Raw genomic sequence first — 26,511 nt, forward strand, 5'->3', positions numbered from 1 at the left:
TACCGATGTCTGTGAGGAGGGTTTGATTGAAGTCTTTGGGTGGAATTGGAAGGGGGATCTGGAAATTCTAGGACCCGCTATGTGCTTTCTTTTCTTAATTTTAATATATTTAAATATATGGACTTCAGAAAGAAAAGAACAGAATCAAAATGACATGTTTATTAAGAGGTTAAAACTAAGATTTTTCTGTTCTGATTGGCATAATCAAGGTTTGCTGGTGTGTTTGGGTTGGCGTAGGAAAAGAAGGAAGGGTGAGGGAACGAGAGAGGAAGGAATGGTCGGGAAAATGATTATTTTCACTTTCTCAGAGTATTTCAAAGAAAGTGAAAGGTGGAAAAATAATGGGAAACTATTGTTTTTTCACTTTCTCACATATATTGTGAAGGTGAAAGAAAATGTATGGGAAGGAATAAGAGAATAGTTATATCTTTTTTTTTTCCGTGAAGATGATTGCGTTTTTCTTTTTCTTTTTCTTTTCTCTTCATTTATTAAGTAAACAGATGGCAGGTAAATTATTGTTCTTTTCCCAGTTTGTCTTTTTTTTTTGTTTTGGTACGTTCTTTTCCTCATGTTTCACACACGGTAAGAGAATCTGTAATTATTTGACACTTACCATTGTTTTTCTTGCTTGTATTTATATATGCATGTATTAGTTGAATTCTTTTTTTGAATTAAGTTTGCTACAGAAGATATGACCATGAATGGGAATGAATAGCAGGCTAGACTTCTTGTACCTGACTCTACATAATGGAATAAAGGCTTGATATGTTGTATTTGATTATGAAAAATCTGGGCATCCAACATATGGCCATATGTCAACTATACCTGATAAAAAAGATGGGATTATTTGTATGTTATTTATATGTTATGTAACACACTCTGAACCTATTTTAAGACAAAGCTATACATCATCACAATCTATCTGCTAACTAATGTGTTTACTTCTCTCCTTCCTGCCTGTATCAATCACAGGAGGAAATGAAAGAAACAGGCAATAGTTCTGAAAATTTTGTGGAAGTGGAGAGGGTGGTGAAGTCCAATACATGTGAAGAATGTGGCGCAAGTTTCTGCAAACCTGCTCATTTAAGGCAGCACATGCTAAGCCATTCCCTTGATGTATGTTAAAATCGGTGGTCTTTATTATATGTATTAGCTGCAATCAAGTATTTCCCATATATTTGTTCTGAAGAGTACATCATGTGTGCCATTGTGTATATATTTCTGTTTCCTGATTATTTTTTAGAAGGTCAGCAAAAGACTAATTTCCCGAGTGTATCAAAAACCCAGGACTGTTTTGTTAAATATTAAAGATGCTAAAAAGGTTTTCAAATTGAACCCTAATCCCAAATCATGTATAATATTTTTGTTTTGTGTAAATGGAATTATATTCATGTTCTTATGGATGGAAGATGTCATCAACTACTTAATTTGTTCAAAGTACTGCGCTTGCCATTCCTGGACCGCTATTTTTGTATCTTTTGTATCACAACTTGCATCTATTGAAGATAAATACTCTTGCAGGGCTTGAATTATTTTGAGTTATCAAAATAACGTGATGAAATCCAGTGATGTTGCGTGTAGCATTGGATCCCACATAAAGAACTCCAAAATGCAAGAGGCAGCAATATCTAACTTGAATGGATCAGTACCAGGCAGGGTGACCTCCTGAGAAGATCCATCAAGTGAGCCTCAATCACGCTTTGTTCTATTTGGAGGTTTGAAAGTTTGTTCGGTTTCTATACGGAAATTGAGTTTGGCTCTTTAAAAAATTTAGATTGTGAAATGCTGAAATAGTATTAGCTCTCTGTTACAGAGGCCATTCACTTGTCCAGTCAATGACTGCCATTCTAGCTACAGAAGAAAAGACCATTTGACACGCCACCTTCTTCAGCATGAAGGCAAACTTTTTGAATGCCCTGTTGAGAATTGCAGCCATAAATTTTCCTTTCAAGGGAATGTGAAGAGGCATGTTGAGGAATTTCATTGTATGTCATCATCACCTGGTGTTGGTACTGGTAAAAACCAGCATGTCTGCCAAGAAATGGGATGTGGAAAAGTGTTCAAATATCGATCAAGGTTGCTAAAGCATGAAGCTACTCATGGCAAGTTTATTTTTTTTGTTGACATTTTTTTTATTTTCCTTTTATTTTGAAACATTAGTTTCATTCCTTCTGGTATTGTTGGCGTCATCGCCTTTTAATTTAGTAGTTGAACACATGTTAATAACATCCTTTCATGTTGAACTTGCCATTGATGATTTCTTAAAAAATGCAGATACTTTGGATACGGTGGAGGTTATTTGTTCGGAGCCAGGCTGTATGAAATATTTTACCAATGAGCAATGCCTTAAGGCCCATGTGCGGTCCTGCCACGGGCATATTATTTGCGAAATATGTGGAACCAAGCAACTAAAGAAAAACATCAAGAGGCATCTCTGCACTCACGAAGCTGGTGGGTCACCTGAGAGAATTAAATGCAGTTTCCAGGATTGCACCCGCACATTCTCGAAGGTAAGATACTGCAATTCTGCTGTCAATTTTATTTAAATTCTCTAATTTATCTAGTTGTGTTGTGTTGTATGATGTGATTGTAGTAGTTAGTTAACACAAATCAACTGCCTCCGAAACCATCAAGTCTTTTAGAAATCTTAGACTATGTGATGCGTCATTAATCTTAAGTGGATTTAGATTGAAGTAAAATGTTGCTGCTCATTCAGTTATTACAATAATGAATGGGATTGGTAAACCATGAACGCAATGCGTTGTGTTACTTACTGCTAATCGTTGTCTACTTGGATGGTATCTGTTTGTCTCAGAAATCAAACCTCAAACAGCACGTGAAAGCCGTGCACCTTGCGCCCAGGCATTTTGCTTGTAGAATCCCTGGCTGTGATCTGAAATTCTCGTACAAGCATGTGAGAGATAACCACGAGAAATCTGGGTGCCATGTCTATTCACCTGTAAGCCTTGTGTGTTGGTGTTTTATCCATGACTCCTCCGTAAATCCCGTTGTTTTTCTGACGCGGGCAGTATTTTTTGTTATGGTTTCAGGGGGATTTTGTGGAGTCTGACGAACAGTTCCGGTCAAGGCCGAGGGGCGGGCTGAAAAGGAAGTGTCCGGACATAGAAACCCTATCAAGGAAGAGAGTAGTTGGCCCGCCAAATGAATCAGATTCAGTCGTGAATCAGGTGCCAGAGTACCTCTCCTGGTTGCTCTCCGCAGACGACGACGAGGAGCACTGAATTTTGACTGTCCGGTATGGCTCTTGAGAAAGGAAGGGGATTCGGTGATGTGTTAATTTCCATGAGATGTCTCAATTGGATTGGTTTTGGACACTGAATCTCCCGCGCGTTATATATGTGTGTATATAAATAGATTTATTATATTGCCACCTTATTGTTCAAGTGTGTAGTGTTTCTATGGTTCTTCTATGTACATAGCTGTTGAATGGTGTCTGTTATTGAAGAAGCAGGAAATAAATTTTTGTAATGTTTGTTATGATGATGAAAGGGCTAATCGTAATATTCTTTTATTCTAATGATCTATTTTTGTTCAATTATATGCAAATTATGATTGTCATAGTAGTAGTAGGTAGTTGTTATCGGCTGAAGAACCTGCGATGAAAATTGAACTCTGGGAATGGCATCTGCAGTGAGTGAACTCGTGGTGTCCACACCTGTTAGATTACCCGAGTGACCCGCATAATTTCCTTGTCACAGATTCTGCCTCACCTTTTCCACTTGAATTAAAAGCCTCGTTTAATGAAGCATCATGGACAGCAACAAGACCCGAGCCAATGTCACTGCCATTGTCTAATCTGACAGCCTGTGGACCCGACTAACCCACGAACGTAGGAGATGGAGGATGAGGGTGACCCGAGGACCAACCCGATCCAGATGAAGTCATCCGAATTAATTTGAACCCAGGAGCCCAAAGGCCATCGCATTGGCTGCGAGCAGCAATGTTTCTGACTTGGATTTGGTTGTGAGCGATTGATCAAACGAACTTGCAACTTGAAAGATGTACAATCACTCAAAGCATTGGACATTATTGATTAACCATTTGTTTAATTTTATCATAATCCCTCAAAAAAACTTTTGGTCAAATTTTACTAGTGCTTTCTTTAATTTTTATAAAATTAAAGTCTAAATTACCCCATGAGACTCAAACTTTAATTTATAGTCTTATTAACCAAACTAGTTCATCTCCCGTGCAATGCATGGAAGTTTATATATATATTAAATTTATTTAAAATTGATAACCTTACAATCATAAATTCTATTTTCAGGTTTCAAGAACTACACATTTCCCACAAACTAATAACTAATTTAACATATGATAAATATAAATAACTTATACAAAATAATAAATAATATGACAACATATAATATAATAAATTAGTAACATAAATAATTAAAATATAAAACATAATAAAATTTTCAAAAGAAATATGACAACATATGATAAATATAAATAGCCTATACAAAATATTAATTTTGTCAAAATAACTTAAACAACTTATTTAAAATAATTCAATTTTGCCTAAATAACTAATTTAACATAACCTACAAATTAATTATTTTTCAAAATTAAGTAATAACATAAACATATAAGATTTGTACTTTTTTTACATGATTATGAAATTAATTAAGGGTTTTAGAGTTTTGAGTGGTAGTTTTATTGAGAGAAAATAAGAGGTAAATTATGAAAAATAAAATAAAATAAAAAATTAAATTTATTTAAAAAAAAAAATTATTTGGTAGTCGGTATTTTGCGGTATTACTTGATATCTCAAGATTTTTTCAGATTTAAAAAAATATTATTTTTATGTAATTTATTTTAATTAAAATTTTATATTAATATTTAAAAATTTTATATTAATATTTAATAGAAATGTAATCTATCATGAACGCACAAAGCACGTAGATGTCAGGTATCATTATGTTAGAGATTTGGTTATTAATGGCACTATTTCTATACTAAAAGTGACTAGAAAATAACCCTGCAGATATGGGTACAAAGTTGCTAAATGCAACAAAGTTCAAGCATTGCTTGGATCTGTTGCATGTGGGTATTGGTTGATCTTATCAACCAGAGCTATGAAGGAGATGATTGTAGCATGCTGCACATTGTCATGAAGTTCAAATTACATCTTCTGTTTGGCGCTTCAAGGTGGAGTTTGTTGGCTGTGAAGCTCCAAACGGCATCGTTGCCTTTAGCTGGTTGGAAGGCCACGTGTAGCAACCGCATGCTGCCATTTGGCAGCTGCTGGATGGCTGCATGTGGCAACCATCGGCTGTCCTCAGCTGGCACTTGATCTCGCCCTCTTTCCTTTGCCTGATCATCTCCTGCTCGTCTGCCATTTTCTGTTGGAATAATCAATCGTGCTTGCACGATTTGATCTCATCCATCCATCTATACTTTATGAGGCTCAATCCCAGCCGCTCCTCATTGCTTTTAATCTTGCCTCGAGATGTGATCCAGACAGATGGGAAAAATACGAAAAAAGGTGAAAAAAAATAAAGAGAAAAGAGTGATCGGGTTGTTTTGGGGGTTAAAAGCTCTCGCCTTTGGCTAGGGTTCTTCTTTGGTTTGCTCTCTATTTCTCTTTCTGTAAATGATTGTATAGATCATATTTTATGGTTCGATAGGGTTGCCTTTAATCTGTATTAGGTGATTCATTGGCAGTTTTATTTTTCTTCGAACCATTGTTTGTATCGAGGGTTTGGTGAGGGCTTATGTGGGTGTAATCTTGGTTTCATCTCATAGTGCAGTGAGCTCTTTTCTCTCGAGCTCAACGTGGACGTAGCCTCGGTTTGAAGTGAACCACGGTAAAAACTCTCGTGCCTGCTTTCGTTTTCGTTTTCTGTTTGATTTCAGTTCTGTGTATGTTTATTTCTGCTTCCTATTTTATCCATCGATAGTCTGAGATTGGAAGTTGTAAAACCCTAAGGTTTCCTATTGGTTTCCAACAATGGTATCAGAGCCGTGTTAAAATTCAGCTCTTAGGGTTTCTGTAATTTCAATCTGTTCGTTTTTCTTTTTTCGTTTTTAAATCATCTATTCTTGCGGGTGATCTAGGGTTTCTCTAAGAGAATCTATTTTTCAGCGGGTTTGTGCTGTGTTGATTCTTTTTTGAGTTTAGAGCCCCTAAGTTACCTTCGTGCAAGGCAAAGATGAACTCTACCCGATTTGAAATCGATATATTTGATGGAAAATGAGATTTTGAAAGTTGGAAGAAGAAGATGAGAGTGTTACTCTCTCACCATAAAGTGCTTATAGCACTTGAGACGAATGATCGCAAATGGTCAGCAGACCAGCTTGCGAGGACTGAGGAAATCAGAGAAGAAGCCTTCAATCTGATCTTCCTCCACCTGGGTGACAGTGTGATTCGCAAGGTAGATGGTATGTCCACTCCCTTAGAACTCTGGAATAAACTAGATACTTTATTTTCTATCATTACTGCACCTAATTTAGTATATCTGAAAGGCATGCTATTTAATTTTAAAATGAGTGCATCAAAGACAATGGATGAGAACATAGACGAATTTACTAGGCTTGCATTATTACTTAGAGGTACTGATCAAGCATCAGGAGACTCTAGTGAAGCTATGATTCTATTAAATTCATTGCCTGATGATTATGATGTTGTTAAACATGCATTAAGATACACTGGTATAGTACCTAGTCTAGACCTTGTTATTTCAGGCATTAAGGCTAGAGAACTAGAACTAAGGACATCAAAGAAATCTGGAAACAATCTTTTTGTAAAGGGGAAGAATGAGAAAAAACATTCTACTGGTAATAATGATCATGCTAGTGGGTCAGGGCAAAAGGGTAAGAAGAAAGATAAAAAGGGTAAGCAAAAGTGGAAATGCTATCACTGTGGGAAAGAGGGACACATTAAGAAATACTGTTATGACTACATTAAGAAACAAAAGCAAGGGGGAAATGTAAATGCTAACTCTAGTAATTCAAACTATTTAGCTGAGGTTCTTACTGTTTCAAATGCTTCTATTGATAATGAATGGATCATGGATTCAGGATGTTCTTTCCATATGTGTCCTAACATTGATTGGTTTCATAATTTTGATAAAAATGAATCTGGAACAGTGTTTATGGGAAATAACCAATCATGTAGGGTTAAAGGTATAGGAAGCATATCCCTCAAATTGCATGATAACAAAACCAGAACCTTAACTGATGTAAGATATGTTCCTAGTTTAAAAAGAAATTTGATATCTCTTGGCACATTAGATGAACTAGGTTTCTCTTATAAAGCAGAAAATGGATCAATGTATGTGTTTAAAGGAGATGATCTAATTTTAACTGGTGCTAAGAAAAATGGATTGTATGTTTTGAATGGCTGTTATTTCCCTTTTGATAATATTAATTCTGCATGTATAGTCAAATCTGATAAGACAGAATTATGGCACCTGAGACTTGGCCATATGAGCCTAAAAGGTCTTAAGGTACTGTCAACCAAGGTTACCTTGGTTCAGTGCCAGTAAGGTCCCTCGATTTTTGTGAGCCATGTGTTCTAGGCAAGCAACACAGACTGAGTTTCCATAAGGGAACTCACTTGGCGAATGTATGCCTAGAATATATACATGCAGACTTATGGGGGCCTTCTCAAGTCCCCACTTATGGTGGTAACAAGTATTATCTTTCTATTATTGATGATTTCATTAGGAAGGTTTGGATTTTTCTTTTAAAATCTAAAGACCAGACTCTAGAGAAGTTTAAAACTTGGAAGAACATAATTGAAAATCAAATAGATAGAAAGATCAAAACCTTAAGAACAGACAATGGTCTGGAATTCTGTAACAAAGAGTTTGATGAACTCTGTAATACCCAAGAAATACTTAGACATAGGACTGTGATAAGGGTCAATATTTCCTATATCCTAACGAATTATATCCCTATTTTGGCTTTATATTTATGCTTAAAGTAAATAATTATTCGTATTATATATTATTTCAGGATGAAACAAGGAAGTTGGCTTCTACAATTAATTAGGGGCATAATTGAAGACATTGGATTACCCATTTTAAAATTGCTCAAATTCAAAGGCCAATTATGGAGGCTAAAGGATGTTTCAAGTGCACTTGGCCCAACTATCAAATGGAATCCAACCAAAGGCCCAAGATCAACCAAAGGCCCAACAAAGCCCAATTTGTAGAAGACTTTTCTTTGTTTTGTAATTTTTTTATAAGTGATTTACCACCTAAAGTCTTTTGTATTCTTATGAGAAGTCCACCACACAAAGTCTTTTGTATTTTTTGTCTTTTACCTAATTTTCTTCCATTAGTTAGGTGAATGTTTTGTTGAATAATTGTGTGACTTGTATTGCATCTTGTAAGCTATAAATAGCTCACTTTGGTGCATTTGTGAGAGGTGGTTATTACTTGAATCAAAGTTTAGTTTTGTTCTTAGAGTTTCCCTTAGAGAATTGCTCTTATTCTCTCTCTCGTTTTCTCTTGTAATCTTATTTCCTTTCTTTCTTCTTTTAAATTCTTATGTCATTTATTGTTACTTTATTATCCACCGCCTAAATGGCTGATTAATTTCTGCCTTTAAATTTCTGCAATTTTAATTCTTGTCTTTCAATTATCCACCGCCTAAATGGCTGGTTAGTTTCTGCTATTTCAATTCTTGTCATTTAAATTCTGTTATTTAAATTATGCCATTTAAATTCTTATTAATTAACTTTTAAATGGAAATGAGTAGCTAAACCTAATCTTGGGTTAAGGCAAGGACAGTGTCCAACGCCAATGATTCCAAAGAAAGCTGCGCTTAAAATGAGTATCATTAATTTAAATTTCAGTATGAGTGAGTTTTAATTATTAAAAAATCACTAAGTTTGGATTGGAGCGTAAGCCTAACTTAGAGCTTTCATGTCACGCATGAGAGTTACTAGAACTGGAAACGCTATCATACCCAAACCCGGATGATTAATTTAGTTGTTTTGTATATTAATTGTAATTAGATTTATGATAGTTGCTTAAATTAGAATCCCGCATATCATGTATGGGGATTGCTTAAACTAGAACTATCATAATCTCTAATTACATTTAGTAATAAACTCTCATATTTGAAATTAAATTAATGTTACTAACCTTGTTTGCTAAAATTTGGGAATCAATGGGTTGGTGCTGAAATTGTCTTAACTCAAGTGCTATCCAATTTAATATCCTCACATTAAGCATTTATTTTAACTTCTACCTTGCTTTATTTTCTAATATTTGTTATAAAAAAAATTCATAAAACAAAATCTTATTACCAATTCATCTAAATGTGTGTGCGTGTGTGTGACATTCTTTTGCTCTTGCCATAAATAAATCTCTCAGTGGACGACCTGGACTCATCCAGAAAATATAAATTTAAATTTGGACTACAACTGCACTCGTACACTGACGAGTATAAACCTCTCACCTATATAAAAAAATATATATATAAAATTTTTATTGTGTTTTGTTTTGTGTTTTAATTGCAGGGTAAGAGAGCAGTCAAATTTTGGCACCGTTGCCGGGGAGATTGAGGCAAAAAACAAAAAGAAAAAAAAATAAGAATAAGCATCTCCTGATAAATTCGGTAACTCTATTTCTTCTTTTTTTTCTTTTTATTTTATTTTTATTTGTATATGGTGTATGATACTTAGGTCAGGTAGAACTATAGAATATCAACCACTCATATCTCAACACAACGAGAACATGCCACTTGCACACAACATGTCTGCACGTGGTAGTGACCACGGTGACTCTGATCCCATTGATCAAGAGATGATTAGATCCCTTAGGGAGTATCTTCATCCTCCTAAGCAGACAACCCCTTCATGCATTATTCTTCCCATCAACCATCATAGGTTTAACTTCAAACCTGACACAATCCAATTGTTACCAACTTTTCATGGCATGGATTCTGAAAATCCATATACTCATATGAAAGAATTTGAGGAAGTATGTAGCACTTGCATGGACCATACAACAAATGAGGATGTCATAAGATTAAAACTCTTTCCATTCTCACTGAAAGATAAGGCAAAAATTTGGTTAGGCACTCTCCCACCTAGATCTATAGGAACTTGGAGAGAAATGCAAGCAACTTTCTTAAAAAAATACTTCTCTGCCAACAGAACTGCTACTCTTCAAAGACAAATCATGAACTTAGCCTGTAAATCAAATGAAAATTTTGCTCAAGCGTGGGAAAGGTTTAAAGACCTTCTTCACACTTGTCCTCACCATGCTTTTGAGCAATGGAGAGTGGTCAGTTTTTTTTATGATTCACTCACTCCCCAATTGAAAATGCTAGTCTCTACAATGTGCAATGGAGAATTCTATGAGAAGACTCCAGAAGAAGCTTTTCACTTCTTTGACACCGTGGCAGAGAATACAAGAAACTGAGAAGTTGGTCCAACATCTGTTCTTGATTCAAGAGAAAATCCACAACCTAGAGGGAGATACCAACTAAGTGAGAGTGACGATTTAAATGCAAGACTAACTGCTTTAACAAAGAAAGTTGAAAACATGGAACCCAAAAAGGTGCAATCCGTTAATCAAGTGGAAGTAAAGTGTGCTGTGTGTGATGCAACAGACCATTCAACTGAAGAATGTCCTACCCTACCTGCTTTCAAGGAGGTATTGTATGGGAAGACTAATAACAATCATTCACACAACTTTGAAGGGAGACAAAATCAAAATCAAAGTGGAGCCTATTATGGGAATAATCAGAACTACAATTCATACCATCCCAATAATAGAAATCACCCCAATTTTTCTTGGAGAAATGATTCTGGAAATCATTCTCAACCTCCTTTCCCTCCACAACAACACTCCTTCCAACAAAATCAAGGTTCGACATCCAATACTTACCAACCTTCTCATAGGAGATCTTTGGAAGATACCTTGCACCAGTTCTTCCAAAGTCAAACAGTCATCAACAACCAGGTTGCTCAACTTGTCAAAAATCAAGACCAAACAAATAGAACTGTAGAAGACATTAGGAGCCAGTTGACCAAACTAACACAAACATTGAGTGTGAGAGAACCCGAAAGGTTTCCATCCCAAACCAATCCTAACCCAATTAGACAAACCAACCAGGTAGAAACCTCAAATAGTGAAACCAACACTCATGAACAAGTGCAAGCAGTGACTACCCTAAGAAGTGGAAGAGTAATTGAAAAATCAACTGACCCTAGGATAAACCAACATGTCGCTGAAGAAGAAGAACCAAAAGATCATGAATCCACCATGGAGAAAAATGAAAAAAATGAAAAAAATGAGAAAAATGAAAAACAAAAAGAAAATGGGAAAGAAATTCAATACAGGCCTAAACCACCTTTTCCACAAAGGTTGAATCATTTGAAAAAATAGCAACAAAATGCAGATATATATGAAGTGTTTAAACAAGTGAGAATCAACATCCCGCTGTTGGATGCAATCAAACAAACACCTTCATATGCAAAATTCTTGAAAGATCTATGTACTGTCAAAAGAAGAACAAATGTGCATGAAAAAGCTTTCCTGACTGAACAAGTCAGTGCCATTCTCCAATTCAAAACTTCTCCCAAATACAAAGACCCAGGCTGTCCAACCATTTCTTGCATAATTGGAAGCCAGAGGGTAGACCAAGCACTCTTAGATCTAGGAGCAAGTGTCAACTTGCTTCCTTATAGTGTATATCAGCAACTGGGCTTAGGAGAACTCAAGCCAACAAGAGTTACCCTACAGCTTGCTAACAGGTCAATCAAAGTCCCTAGGGGGATAGTGGAGGATGTATTTGAAGGATCATGAACGAGGATACAAAAGCATGCAACGGAAGAGGTTTAAAATCAAAACCGTTCCTCGTATTGATTAGAATCTAGGAGACTTACTTTTAAGACGGATTACCGGTCGGAATGGAGCGACAGGAGCAGGATGAGCAGGAGCTACGGCGCGTGGTGGAGACGACGGCTGTCCTGCGATCCTTCGGCTCCTTCGCATCAGAACTTCGAGGCTCTCTTTCGATCTTCCGGAGTATGACTCGAACTCGTGGCCTCTCTTCGGTGAAGAAGAATGAAAAACAACTTGGATGAAAAAACAAATAATGAGAGAATATATAGGGAGAACCCTAGGGTTAAAACCCTAGTGGGCCAAACCCTAATGGGCCAAGATCATTTAATTAATTTTCTAATTGGGTTAGCCCAATTAATTAATTAAAAACCCTAATGAACTATTATTTTATTCTAGCCCAATTAATTATGGACCATTCTGAATAAAATAATTCTCTCTCAATATAATTCATCCAACAAGCCAAATGTATTAAAAAATACATGAGTTACATCGAGCTACCCGGGGACCAAAAGACAAATTATTCACGGTTACTAAAATGACCAAAATATCCCTGCTACCTAGTAGCTATATTTTGTCATTCTAAGTGTTCCAACTATCACCATATGGTAACACTGACCCCACGAATAATTTTGCATATGCCATGTCTTTGACCTACTAGTGTAATGACGAAAATACCCTTCTGCGTAACACCCATCATTTAGAAAGGAATAATGTACTAACACCTTTCTAAATGACTTCTACCATCCTTAGATCACTAGTCCAATAATTCGTGACTACTCGAATGTACTTGCTTATCACTGGGAGCTACCCAGAAGCACACACTCTTAAGTCACGTTCCCAGGGCCCTGGATTATTCGATTATTCTTGAACAATCACAAGGGGGTGAATCACAGAAACTATCTTGTATTAGTCTGTCTTAGCTAATTAGAAACCATACTCCCAACTCAAAAGGATATTGATCCTTGATAGACTTCACCTACAATGAATCTAAGAATATAGCTCTAGGTTCACTAGACCACCAACTAATACTCAAGTATTAGAGTACTCGTCCACGTAGTAGCAGTGATAGACTAGCTCCATGATAATTAGTACTTTGTCATTAGCTTCTATCACAGGTCCACTCTACGCATTCCAAATGCGCTTGTACAATTAGAGTAAACGGACTGCCTACTGGCTAAGGCAAGCCATCCTCCATTAGGATCTATTGCACAATGATCTTATCATGATAGAATGCCCAGTTCTATCAAAAGATCAAGAGTAATATTTTCTTGCTTATTAAGTACCCATGATTCATGCCTAACTGTGAAGAACGACCCATCACATGAATCACTTACTTAATAGCATGGACACCTTTCCAACAATTAAATGCAAATGATATATGTGCCATAAACTGAATAAAAGAAACATCATTACCATAAATTAAACAAAACGTGTCTTTAGGGCATACATTTCCAACAGTATTAGTCCAGGTGGACAAATTTTATTTCCCTGTTGATTTTATAGTCTTAGACACACAACCCCATCAAGGCCTTCAACCCCCTGTTCTAGTCATTCTTGGTAGACCATTCTTAGCAACTTCAAATGCCATAATTAATTGTAGGAATGGAATACTTAAGTTATCATTTGGAAACATGACTGTAGAGATGAATATCTTTAGAGTTTCCAAACAACACATAGCTGAGAATGAGGTGGAGGAAGTAGATTTGGTTCAAACATTAGCTGAGGACTATTTTGTAAAAAATTTTTTGAACAAATCTATGGAAGAAGATCAAGAAGAGAGAGAGTTAAAAGAATTGGAGAACACTAGGGAGCAAGAAGCAATGCCTGCGGCTCAATGGATTCCCAAATCAGAACCATTGGGTTCTCTGAACAATGAGGAGTCACAATCTGATAATACCTCACCCACACCTGAAATGAAACCTTTGCCAAGTGAGTTAAAATATGCATTTCTAGGTGATGAGAACACACTCCCCGTAGTCATCTCTTCAAGTTTGACATCCCAACAAGAAATTCAACTGATAAACATTCTGAGAGCTCATAAAAAAGCCTTAGGATGGACCATCTCAGACTTGCATGGAATTAGTCATTTGACTTGCACTCATAGGATATTTTTAGAGGAGGATGCTAAACCTGTCAGGCAAATGCAGAGGAGACTCAATCCTAACATGAAAGAGGTGGTTAGGAAAGAAGTGATAAAGTTGCTGGATGCGGGTATTATATACCCCATCTCGGATTCAAAGTGGGTCAGCCCCACTCAAGTGGTCCCAAAAAGGTCTGGAGTAACAGTGGTGAGAAATGAAAAGAATGAATTGATCCCTACTCGCATCCAAACCGGATGGAGAGTGTGCATCGATTACAGAAAACTCAATGCAATGACTAGAAAAGACCATTTTCCATTGCCATTCTTGGACCAAGTCCTTGAACGAATAGCTAGGCAAGCATTCTATTGTTTCCTTGATGGTTATTCAGGATATAACCAGATTGACATTGCCCTAGAAGACCAGGAAAAGACCACTTTCACATGTCCATTTGGGACATTTGCCTATAGACGTATGCATTTTGGACTATGCAATGCCCCTGCCACCTTCCAAAGGTGTATGATGAGTATTTTTAGTGAGATGACAAAACACATTGTGGAGGTTTTTATGGACGATTTCTCTGTCTATGGAGCTAGTTTTGAGGCATGTTTAGAGAATTTAGAGAGAGTTCTAGCTCGTTGTGAAGAAACCCACCTTGTGCTTAACTGGGAAAAATGTCATTTCATGGTCAAACAAGGTATAGTCCTAGGGCATATTGTCTCTGCTAAAGGAATGGAGGTGGACAAAGCCAAAGTAGAAGCCATCCAAAAATTACCAGTCCCTAAGAGTGTTAAGGACATCAGGTCTTTCCTGGGGCATGCTGGGTTCTATAGGAGATTCATAACATCTTTTAGCAGCATAGCCCGGCCTCTGTGTAATTTGCTCTCCCAGAATGTCCCATTTGAGTGGACATCATCTTGTCAAACCTCTTTTGAGAGGTTAAGAAATGCTCTCATCTCAGCCCCCATTATTCAACCTCCAGATTGGTCATTGCCCTTTCAACTCATGTGTGATGCAAGTGATTATGCTGTAGGAGCAGTCCTAGGGCAAAGAAAAGATAAAAAACCTTATGTCATCTACTATGCCAGTAAAACCCTCAATGAAGCCCAAAAAAATTACACAACAACTGAGAAGGAACTATTGACAATAGTTTTTGCATTAGAAAAGTTCAGATCATATCTGGTGGGGTCATTGGTCATTGTTTTCACTGACCATGCAGCTTTGAAATACTTGCTCACCAAACAAGATGCCAAACCGCGTCTTATTAGGTGGATTTTGTTACTCCAAGAATTCAACATAGAAATCAAAGATAAAAAGGGAGCAGAAAATGTGGTGGCAGACCATTTGTCTAGACTTCCGTGCCAAGACCTTAATCTAGACAAGGAACCAATCAAGGACACCTTTCCAGATGAACAGCTCTTCCTTATCAATGATATCTCAACCTCTGTTACACCATGGTATGCAGATCTGGCCAACTATCTAGCCACCGGTCTAATTCCAAACCATTGGACCAAGCTAGATAAACAAAAATTCTTTAGGAAGGTTAGGACTTATTTCTGGGATGACCCTTACTTGTATAAGTATTGTGCTGACCAAATTTTAAGAAGGTGCATCCCTGAGCATGAGCAACAAAGTGTCATGAATTTCTGTCATACTCTTGCATGTGAAGGCCATTTCTCTATCAAGAAAACAGTTGCAAAAATTTTTCAAAGTGGATTTTATTGGCCGACACTGTTCAAGGATGTGTACAAGTTCTTTTCAAGTTGTGATCGATGTCAAAGGTTAGGAAGTCTATCAAGGAGAAACATGATGCCATTACATCCGATCCAAGTGTTAGAAGTTTTTTACTGTTGGGGTATGGATTTTATGGGCCCATTTGTCAATTCATTTGGTCATGAATACATCTTACTTGCTGTCGACTATGTGTCCAAATGGGTCGAAGCAATCCCTGCTAGAACAAATGACCATAGGACTGTGGTGAAATTTTTGAAAGAAAACATATTCAGTCGATTTGGGATGCCACGAGCAATCATCAGTGATGGGGGTTCCCATTTTTGTAATAAAGTTATGGCAAGATTAATGAAGAAATATGGTGTACTGCATAAGGTTGCAACACCATACCATCCCCAAACCAATGGTCAAGCCGAGTTAGCCAATAGGGAGATTAAGCGCATATTGGAAAAGACTGTTACTGCTAATCGTAAGGATTGGTCCTTACGACTAGTAGACGCTCTTTGGGCGTATAGGACAGCTTACAAAACAATTTTAGGGATGTCTCCCTATAGGCTAGTATACGGTAAATCTTGTCATTTGCCAGTGGAAATTGAGCATAAAGCATATTGGGCAATTCAAAAGATCAACAAGAGTCTAACTGAAGCAGGTCTCTCTAGGAAGCTCCAATTGAATGAACTCGAGGAAATTCGGAATGAGGCATTTGAGAATGCACGATTGGCCAAGGTTCGCATGAAAGAGTTACATGATCGGCATATCATTCGAAAAAGCTTTCAGGTAGGGCAACAGGTACTCTTGTATGATTCTCGATTGCATCTATTCCTAGGAAAATTGAAGTCTTGATGGGTTGGCCCCTTTGTAATCAAGTCTATCTCAGGATATGGGGCATTTGAGATAGAAAATCAGGAGTTAGGACAACTTCTTACAGTCAATGGTCATAGGTTGAAACCATACCAGGGTAGTATTGAGAAAAATGAAGGAGTTGTAGATTTGGATGACGTACCATCATCTGATGAGTAATGGCAATTTCATGTCGTCTGGGAATCTGACGTTAAAAGACCACCTTTCCATTTAGGTTAAATGGATGTTTCTAAATTTTATTTTTTTTTAAAAAAAAAAGTATATAAAAAATTTGTTTCTTTTTTGCATTACTTAAATAGTGTTCCTCTGTGTGCAGTCTAAATAAAACTTTTACATACGAGTTCATGTATTGAAGACCGCCAGGTATGCCTATCTTCTATCCTTTTTATTGCCGATTGAGGACAATGCGCAATTTAAGTTCGGGGGTAAGCTGTACTTAAGAATTAATTTATTGGTATTTGAAATTGATCCATTGTGCAAATAATTTTGGTTGACTTGATAATATTGTCTTGTGTGGTATATATGATTTTATCGGGCCCCTAAAAAAAATTTAATAAAACTAAAAATATAAAAAATAATAATAAAAATATATATAAAAAAAAATTAATTGAGAGAGACAGAATTGACGCTGGTGGTAGCCATTTTTCTCGAGCAGTGCAATCACACTGTCCTATAAAGAAAGAGGCACACTGTCAAATGTTAAAAAATGAGACGCTAAACGACACCAAGCGTGACGGTGCAATTATGGCATGCCTCGAGCCAAGTGTCGAATAGTGATGCCCATTGCTCTATAAGAGACTCCAAATCTGTATGAGGTAAGTCACCCTTCTTGAGCTCAAGCTTCTCTCCTTTGTGTTATTCGCCGATCAGGTACTCTCATCTCTTTTGTAAAGTCTATAGTTCTTTACTTTCTTCTTATTAGAGTTTTCTTTTAAAAAAAAAAAAATGGATCTTCAGCTTTCAAAAATTCGCAAGTACTATCCATCTCTCCCGCAGAATGATTTGAAAAAAATTGATACTGCTAGATGTGAAAGACTTAGGCTTTTGATGCGTAATAACATTCTTGAAGATATTCGTTGGCTGATCGAAGCAAAAGTTCGATTAGCTGGCGAAACTTCACCTAGTTTTAAGCATTTCCCGGGCTTAGGGAAGAGTAGTTTTGCGAAGAAACGAAGAGCTAAAAGAGTGAATGGTTGTCACAAGTGTGCTTGTTGAACCTGTAACACTCGATGCAAATCTGTGGGGTTTACGTCCGTAAATCGAGAAGATAAAATTAGTTTCATAAAGGATGGACTGAGTAAGGAGTCATTGGATGATATTCGATTGACTCTTGAGACGCATCCATGTGGAATAGTGCAAAGAGAACTTCTTGCTTTATGGAGCCAGTTCATAAGTGACCGCCAACGCTATAGTCTTGGGAATCTGACTAAAAACAACCCTGTTTGCCAATCTATAAGAAAATTGGATGGGAAGCTTATCCTCGCTTCATAGAAAGTGTTTAAGCCGTTTCTGGACGTAAAACCAGAGGAAGATGTGAGCCACAATCACAACTACTTGTACATATGCATGATTTTTGTTTGTATTTATTTCTTGTTGAATTGTTGTATAGCTACTTTTGATTGTCAAACCTCTTTCCAGGGCATACAAAAGAAACAAACATGGAAGGCTAGTTAGTTCGTCGAATCAAAACCATATGTGTACTTTATGACTCTCAACTTGGGAGTGATATTTGTTACGCACTTGCAGCAAGCAAACTAGGCCAAAAATTAGGAGAGAAAAAGATTAATTTGGTATATGGAGGGGGAAGTCGTGGATTGAATGGTTATGTTTCACAAGCTGCACTTTTTGGAAAATCATATGTGGTAGGTGTAATGCCAATCCCTTTGGCTGAACTACGTATTTCTGGGATTACACGAGGTCAACTTATAGAAACGACTTCTATGTCTGAGCGCATGGCTAGTAAGATTTATCAGTCAGACGCTTTCATCCCTTTACCAGGAGGTTTTGGTACACTTGAAGAAATCTTCTGTATAATCTCTTGGGCCAAGAGCAATCTGCATACCAAACTCATTGGACTTTTAAATGTTAACCATTTTTTCGATGGGTTGCTCTCTTTTATTGATCAGGCTGTGGACCAACAGTTCATTTCTCCTTCAGCAAGAAAGATTCTTATTTCTGCATCCACCATCGAGGAGCTGCTAGAGAAATTACATACTTATGTTCCACAGCACGATCCTTATGAGCCTCGGATAGATTGGTCTAAGGCAATCAAAAACAAGCAGTAAAAAGGTTCGATTAATTTAGAATTATCCATGTAAGGCAAGTCTATGATAAGATGGCTGAGTAAGGAGTAATTTTTGTACTCTTGAGACGCATCTCCTATGACTTGTACAAAATTTCTTTTCTTGTGGTCTTAAAAATAAAAAAATAAAATAAATAAAAAAACTGTGGAATGTTGTTAGGCGAGTCTATGATAAGATGGCTGAGTAAGGAGTACTTTGTACTCTTGAGACGCATTTTGTTTATCTTATGACTTGCATGAAATTTTTATTTTGGTGTGAAAATATAAATATATATATATATGGTATGCTCATTTGTTTGTTTGAGTTTTAACAGTTCACAGTAAATCTATGGACTTATGGAGTTACAGGTATTCCTAACAACCCTATTTTATTACTGCAATTCAAGTTGGGGGGAGTAAGGTATATTTATGAATTATCTGGTCTATGTTTAACTGTGAATTTGCAATTGCATGCTTGTAGTTTTGTGTGAATTAAAAAAAAAAAAAAAAAGAATGTGTGTGCTTTAAATAATGCTATCCCTAAAGCTTTGGAATTATACACTGATAGCCAGTTGAATTTGCAATATGAATCATGAATGCATTAATTTCTTATTTGAAAACGTATATGTATGGAATTAGAATAGATGATTTGCATGCATCGGGTGTTCAATAATTAGAAATTGGTTTATCAGTCATAAAGTCAAAGGCAATGGTAATTAGCTGATTAACATACTGCATGATCCCTCAACAGAAATAGAGACTATTACCCGAATGAGTGTTTGAGCCTAATAATCGTTACTTCTGAGTGAAATAACACTTACTCTAAATATGCTTTATTGTTTATCTCATCTTTTCAATAGTTTCAAAACATCAATTTGCTTTGAATGTCTAGTATGATAGCGGATGAATTTGGCTAGTTTCAAACTCCGAATTAGTTGACTGAGTAACATTATTTTGTAGAAGTATGAAAGGGGAATCAATTTCTTTCAATTTGGGCCTATTACCCTTTTTCTTTCTTTGCATTAACTTCCCTTGCTAGCCCATTTGAGCTGTTCTTAGCATAATTTCTTTCCCTACCTTCGTCTAAACCTTTAACCATATGAAGTTTGTCCAACCTGGTGTGTTTTTAGGAATTAGTCTATCTCGGTATTCTCATATATATATATATATATATATAAAGAAAAAAAAAAGGGAAGTTCTCTTAGTTATTCAGCATAAGTGTTTCAAAACAAATGCTGAAGAAAACATTATATCCAGTTTGAGATGAGTAAAAAAAAAAAAAACCTGATACACCATTTGCACACTTTACCCTTTTTCTTTGACAATCCGTATTAACCTCATAGCCCCATTACAATCCAGTTTGGTCCCTTTTGATGCTATAAATCATGTGATCTCAAGATTCGAGTTCGGAGCAAGGAATTATGTTTAAATTCAGAAGTTATTTATCTAGGGCATTATTCCAGTCATGAAGCTATGTCAATTTCCCCGTTCTTTCATGAAAATATGTTCCTTGTATTTGGGATGACACCGAGTTTGGAACTTGTTCTACATTTACTCTTATAACGGTGCACCCCCTTGTGTGTACACCTGAGGAATCGTTTTATTAGAGGAAAAATCCACAGTAAGGCTTAAAGTCAAAACTTCGAGGGAATAATGTGTATTGGTCATCCTGATTGCCATTCCTAAGATTGTATGACCTTTAACCATAAATCTAATTTTGAATGTTCGACTTATTTTGAATGTTCTACTCTATGCATTTTGGTTTCGAATTTGAAATTTTTATATTCATGCAAGTATTACGATTAGATCATGACTCGTGTATAATCCGATTGCTAAGGGACTAGCAATATTCAAGTTGGGGGGTGTGATAAGGGTTAATATTTCATATATCCTAACGAATTATATCCCTATTTTGGCTTTATATTTATACTTAAAGTAAATAATTATTCGTATTACATATTATTTCAGGATGAAACAAGGAAGTTGGCTTCTACAATTAATTAGGGGCATAATCGAAGACATTGGATTACCCATTTTAAAATTGCTCAAATTCAAAGGCCAATTATGGAGGCTAAAGGATGTTTCAAGTGCACTTGGCCCAACTATCAAATGGAATCCAACCAAAGGCCCAAGATCAACCAAAGGCCCAAGACCAATCAAAGGCCCAACAAAGCCCAATTTGTAGAAGACTTTTCTTTGTTTTGTAATTTTTTTATAAGTGATTTACCACCTAAAGTCTTTTGTATTCTTATGAGAAGTCCACCACACACAAAGTCTTTTGTATTTTTTATCTTTTACCTAATTTTCTTCCATTAGTTAGGTGAATGTTTTGTTGAATAATTGTGTGGCTTGTATTGCATCTTGTAAGTTATAAATAGCTCACTTTGGTGCATTTGTGAGAGGTGGTTATTACTTGAATCAAAGTTTAGTTTTGTTCTTAGAGTTTCCCTTAGAGAATTGCTCTTATTCTCTCTCTTGTTTTCTCTTGTAATTTTACTTCATTTCTTTCTTCTTTTAAATTCTTATGTCATTTATTGTTACTTTATTATCCACTGCCTAAATGGCCGGTTAATTTCTGCCTTTAAATTTCTACAATTTTAATTCTTGTCTTTCAATTATCCACCGCCTAAATGGCTGGTTAGTTTCTGCTATTTCAATTCTTGTCATTTAAATTTTGTTATTTAAATTATGCCATTTAAATTCTTATTAATTAACTTTTAAATGGAAATGAGTAGCTAAACCTAATCTTGGGTTAAAGCAAGGACAGTGTCCAACGCCAATGATTCCCAAAGAAAGCTGCGCTTAAAATGAGTATCATTAATTTAAATTTCAGTATGAGTGAGTTTTAATTATTGAAAAATCACTAGGTTTGGATTTGAGCGTAAGCCTAACTTAGAGCTTTCATGTCACGCATGAGAGTTACTAGAATTGGAAACGCTATCATACCCAAACTCGGATGATTAATTTAGTTGTTTTGTATATTAATTGTAATTAGATTTATGATAGTTGCTTAAATTAGAATCCCGCATATCATGTATGGGGATTGCTTAAACTAGAACTATCATCATCTCTAATTACATTTAGTAATAAACTCTCATATCTGAAATTAAATTAATGTTACTAACGTTGTTTGCTAAAATTTGGGAATCAATGGGTTGGTGCTGAAATTGTCTTAACTCAAGTGCTATCCAATTTAATATCCTCACATTAAGCATTTATTTTAACTTCTACCTTGCTTTATTTTCTAATATTTGTTATAAAAAAAATTCATAAAACAAAATCTTATTACCAATTCATCTAAATGTGTGTGCGTGTGTGTGACATTCTTTTGCTCTTGCCATAAATAAATCTCTCAGTGGACGACCTAGACTCATCCAGAAAATATAAATTTAAATTTGGACTACAACTGCACTCGTACACTGACGAGTATAAACCTCTCACCTAAATAAAAAAAATATATAAAAAATTTTTATTGTGTTTTGTTTTGTGTTTTAATTGCAGGGTGAGAGAGCAGTCAGACTGTGAGGTATACACCCCAACAAAATAAGGTAGCTGAGAAGATGAACCGAACTCTTCTTGAAAAGGTTAGATGCCTCCTATTCACCTCCAATATGCCAAAATCCTTTTGGGGGGAGGCTTTGTCCACTGCAGCCTATTTAGTAAATAGAAGTCCTTCCACTGCCCTAAATCTTAAATGCCCTGAAGAAAAATGGACTGGTAGGAAATTAAATCTTGATTACCTTAGTGTGTTTGGTTGTGAAGCATATGCTCACAAATCAGAAGGTAAGTTAGATCCTAGGTCCATTAAGTGTGTGTTTGTTGGTTACCAAGAAGGGACCAAAGGTTTTAGATTATGGGAAAGACAATCTGGTGGGATAAAAATCATTATTAGCAGAGATGTCATATTTAATGAAGCAATTTTTCCTTGTAAAATTGTAAACTCTGAAGATGCTAGCTTTAATAGAAGTCCAAATGATTTTATCATTCTATGAGAGTCTCAAATTGAGGTGGAGCAGGCTGAAGGTTCCCTTCCAGCTGCTCCAACAGAATCCAACCTAGAGGATGTCCCCATCCCAAATGAAAATCAAACCTCTGATCATGATGATGATCAAGAGGAACAAGAAGATGAAACTGAGATTGAGGTGGAGCATCACAGCTCTGCCCAAGATCTCAGTGATTACCATCTAGCCCGCGATAGGAGCAGGAGGGTTTCCAGACCCCCTGCAAGGTATGCCTATTCAGACTTAGTGTTTTGTGCCCTTGTGGCAGGTCTGGAATTAAGGAGCAGTGAGCCTTCCACATATGAGGAGGCTGTCAGCTCCAAGGAAAGTGTAAAGTGGCAGCAGGCCATGGATGAGGAAATGGCCTCACTTAAAATTAATGGCACCTGGGAATTGGTGCCTAGACCTCAGAATCAGAAGTTAATTCAGTGTAAGTGGTTGTATAAGTTAAAAGAAGGCATATCTCCCACTGACCCGATTAGGTATAAAACAAGATTAGTGGCAAAGGGGTTTACTCAGAGGGAAGGTATAGATTACACTGAAATTTTCTCCCCTGTAGTTAAATTCAAAATCATTCGCATGATGTTATCAGTAGTTGTTCAATTTGACCTTGAATTAGAACAATTGGATGTTAAAACAGTTTTTTTGCATGGAGATTTAGAGGAGAAAATTTATATGACCCAACCTGTTGGATATATTGACTCACATAAGCCTGAGCATGTCTGTTTACTGAAAAAATCCCTTTATGGCTTAAAACAATCCCCAAGACAATAGTATAAAAAGTTTGATAATTTTGTCTTAGGGATTGGATTTGTAAGGAGTCAATATGATAACTGTTTCTATTTTATTCTCTCAAATGTCCCAATTTATCTATTGTTATATGTAGATGACACTCTGTTAATCAGCAAGTCTAAGTCTAAGATAAATGAATTAAAACAAATGCTTAACACAAGTTTTGACATGAAAGACTTAGGGTCAGCTAAGAAAATTTTAGGAATGACAATAGAAAGGGATTGAGGAAATTTCAGCTTAAAGGTACATCAAAATGACTATTTAATGAAAGCTGTAAAAAGGTTTGGCATGCAGAACTGCAAGCCAGTAAGTGTTCCAATAGTTGGACACTTTGTCTTAATTAAATCTCAATGCCCTTCCTCCAACTCTGAAATCATTAAAATGGAAAAGGTTCCATATGCTAATGCAATTGGAACTATCATGTATGCTATGATTAGTACAAGGCCTGATCTAGCCTATGCTATATCATCCCTTAGCAGATTCATCTCCAACCCAGGTAAACCTCATTGGGAGGCTCTTAAATATTTATTAAGATATATACACGGATCCGCTGAAGTTGGACTAATTTACAAGAAAATATTTAATTCTCTTGATCTTGTTGGGTATGTAGATTCTGACTTTGCAGGGGATAGGGACACCCGAAAGTCCACTACTGCTCTATATTTCACCTTAAGTGGAAATTGCATCAGCTGGAAATCACAACTGTAGCCTCTGGTTGCTCTGTCTTCCACTGAGGCTGAGTATGTAGCAGTGACTAATGCTGTTAAAGAGGTTGTGTGGCTTCAAGGTATCCTCCAGGAAATTCACTTGTTTCAAGGTAAGGCTGAGGTGTATTAAGACAGTCAAAGTGCGATTCACTTGACCAGAAATCCAGTCTATCATGAACGCACAAAGCACGTGGATGTCAGGTATCATTATGTTAGAGATTTGGTTATTATTGGCACTATTTCTATACTAAAAGTGCCTACAGAAAATAACCCTGTAGATATGGGTACAAAGTTGCTAAATGCAACAAAGTTCAAGCATTGCCTGGATCTGTTGCATGTGGGTATTGGTTGATCTTATCAACCAGAGCTATGAAGGAGAGGATTGTAGCATGCTGCACATTGTCATGAAGTTCGGATTACATCTTCTGTTTGGTGCTTCAAGGTGAAGTTTGTTGGCTGTGAAGCTCCAAATGGCGTCGTTGCCTTTAGCTGGTTGGAAGGCCACGTGCAGTAACCGCATGCTGCCATTTGGCAGCTGCTGGATGGCTGCACGTGGCAACCATCGGCTGTCCTCAGCTGGCGCTTGATCTCGCCCTCTTTCCTTTGCCTGATCATCTCCTGCTCGTCTGCCATTTTCTGTTGGAATAATCAATCGTGCTTGCACGATTTAATCTCATCCATCCATCTATACTTTATGAGGCTCAATCCCAGCCGCTCCTCATTGCTTTTAATCTTGCCTCGAGATGTGATCCAGACAGACGGGAAAAATACAAAAAAATGCGAAAAGAAAGAAAGAGAAAAGAGTGATCGGGTTCCTCCTCTATGGCATTTTTCCTATCATATTTCATTATATTTGGTGTACCATCACATGTTTAGTACATCATCATCGTGGATAGTCTTCCTAATATCCTAAAATACATGTAGATATTGTCAAGCTCCTAGAATCACGTGACATCTATTTAGTGTCGTGTCGAGATTTTGGAACCCTAAGGCGAAATATAAAAATGAGCCCTCGAATTAGCCACGAGGGCAAAAGGCAACGGAGCCACAAGAAGCGAGAGCGAGAGTCAAGGGGGAGGGCGACAAAGGGAGTGACAGAGCCAAAAAGGTAAGACAACGAGCGAATTAGCAAAAGTGAGAAGGAGAGAAGGACAAGGCTTTGCAGAGGGGAAATGGGTGGGCGGCTGGGCCTAAGCTGTAATACCCGAGAAATTTGAGTTAATTAAAAATAAGTAATTTATTAAAGAAATGAGATTTCAGAGAAAATTGGTATCTGAATAGCCTAAAAAATTGACCAAATCGACTGCCGGGAGTACCCTGGAACCGAGATGCCAAAGGAAAATGATGTGACATTAACAAACACCCCGAGATAGGATTTATGGTGTCGAAGAAAATTGGATTGGGAACAGTTTTCGGTACAGCAAAAATGCAGCTGCCAATTAGGCTGCGATACCGAATTGTTATAAACGATTTTTTGAAAGTCAACGGAAGCCTAAGGGGGCTTCGTTTTTCATAAGGAACAACCCTTCAGTGGTTTCAGGAAGAAACAAAGAGATTTAGGGCCAAAACGAAGATTCGGGCCTAAGTGCAGTTTTTTAAAATTGCTAGAGGGAGGCCGAAACGATATTTTTTTGGAATTCTTAGGGGTCAAATTGATGTTTTAGGACTTGAGGGTTTTGAAAGCAATTATCAAAAGTTCAGGGGTTAGGTGGAAAAGGGCCAAAATGAGAATAACAAAAGTTGAGGGGCCAAAATGCAATTTTTCAAAATGGCAGCATGGGTAAATCTGACCAGCACATGGTCGGTCGGCCATGGCCGATTTTGGCCACAGGGTTTCACGAAGCTTGGTCGGGGGAACATCTTTTGTAAAGAGCTTGCCCGACAAAAGCCATCGTGGTGGCCGAATTTTGATGAAAAAGCGGCCGAAAGTTGGCCGAATTTTCGTGCGCCTGCAACTTGCATTTGTTGTCGAATAAGGCTCAATCGAGAGCCATTTGAGGAAGGTCAAGACTCTAAGAGGCGTGGGTAGGTCGGTCAAAGGCATTTGAGGCATCAAGGATGCCTATAAATAGGGGTTCTTGATAGCCAAGTTTTGAAGAAGTGGAAGCTTCAAATCGGTCGTTGTTTTGAACGAATTGAGGCTCAAGAATAAGGGGCTTTTGAATCCCATGAGATGTAGTTTCATTCTGGAAACTTTGGAGCGTTTTGGTGTACGTTTGATGGCCGTTC

The 26,511-nt window shown here is 36.9% G+C and overlaps 1 protein-coding gene across 3 annotated transcripts in view; it reads left to right on the forward strand.

Annotated features, from left to right (window-relative positions):
• LOC127788629 (transcription factor IIIA) overlaps positions 1 to 26,511 on the forward strand; it is a 43,864-nt gene that overhangs the window by 478 nt on the left and 16,875 nt on the right. For 2 of the 3 annotated variants that reach the window (XM_052317126.1, XM_052317127.1), the window contains exons 2-6: positions 973 to 1,116; positions 1,814 to 2,102; positions 2,275 to 2,510; positions 2,816 to 2,959; positions 3,051 to 3,188. The exons of the other annotated variant lie outside the window; for it this stretch is intronic. In XM_052317126.1, the coding sequence (XP_052173086.1) occupies positions 973 to 1,116; positions 1,814 to 2,102; positions 2,275 to 2,510; positions 2,816 to 2,959; positions 3,051 to 3,188 (951 nt within the window). The remainder of the gene's footprint in view (positions 1 to 972; positions 1,117 to 1,813; positions 2,103 to 2,274; positions 2,511 to 2,815; positions 2,960 to 3,050; positions 3,189 to 26,511) is intronic. 3 annotated transcript variants of the gene reach the window in all.

Source organism: Diospyros lotus, chromosome 13 (assembly GCF_014633365.1).
Source record: "Diospyros lotus cultivar Yz01 chromosome 13, ASM1463336v1, whole genome shotgun sequence".
NCBI classification, from domain to species: Eukaryota; Viridiplantae; Streptophyta; class Magnoliopsida; order Ericales; family Ebenaceae; genus Diospyros; species Diospyros lotus.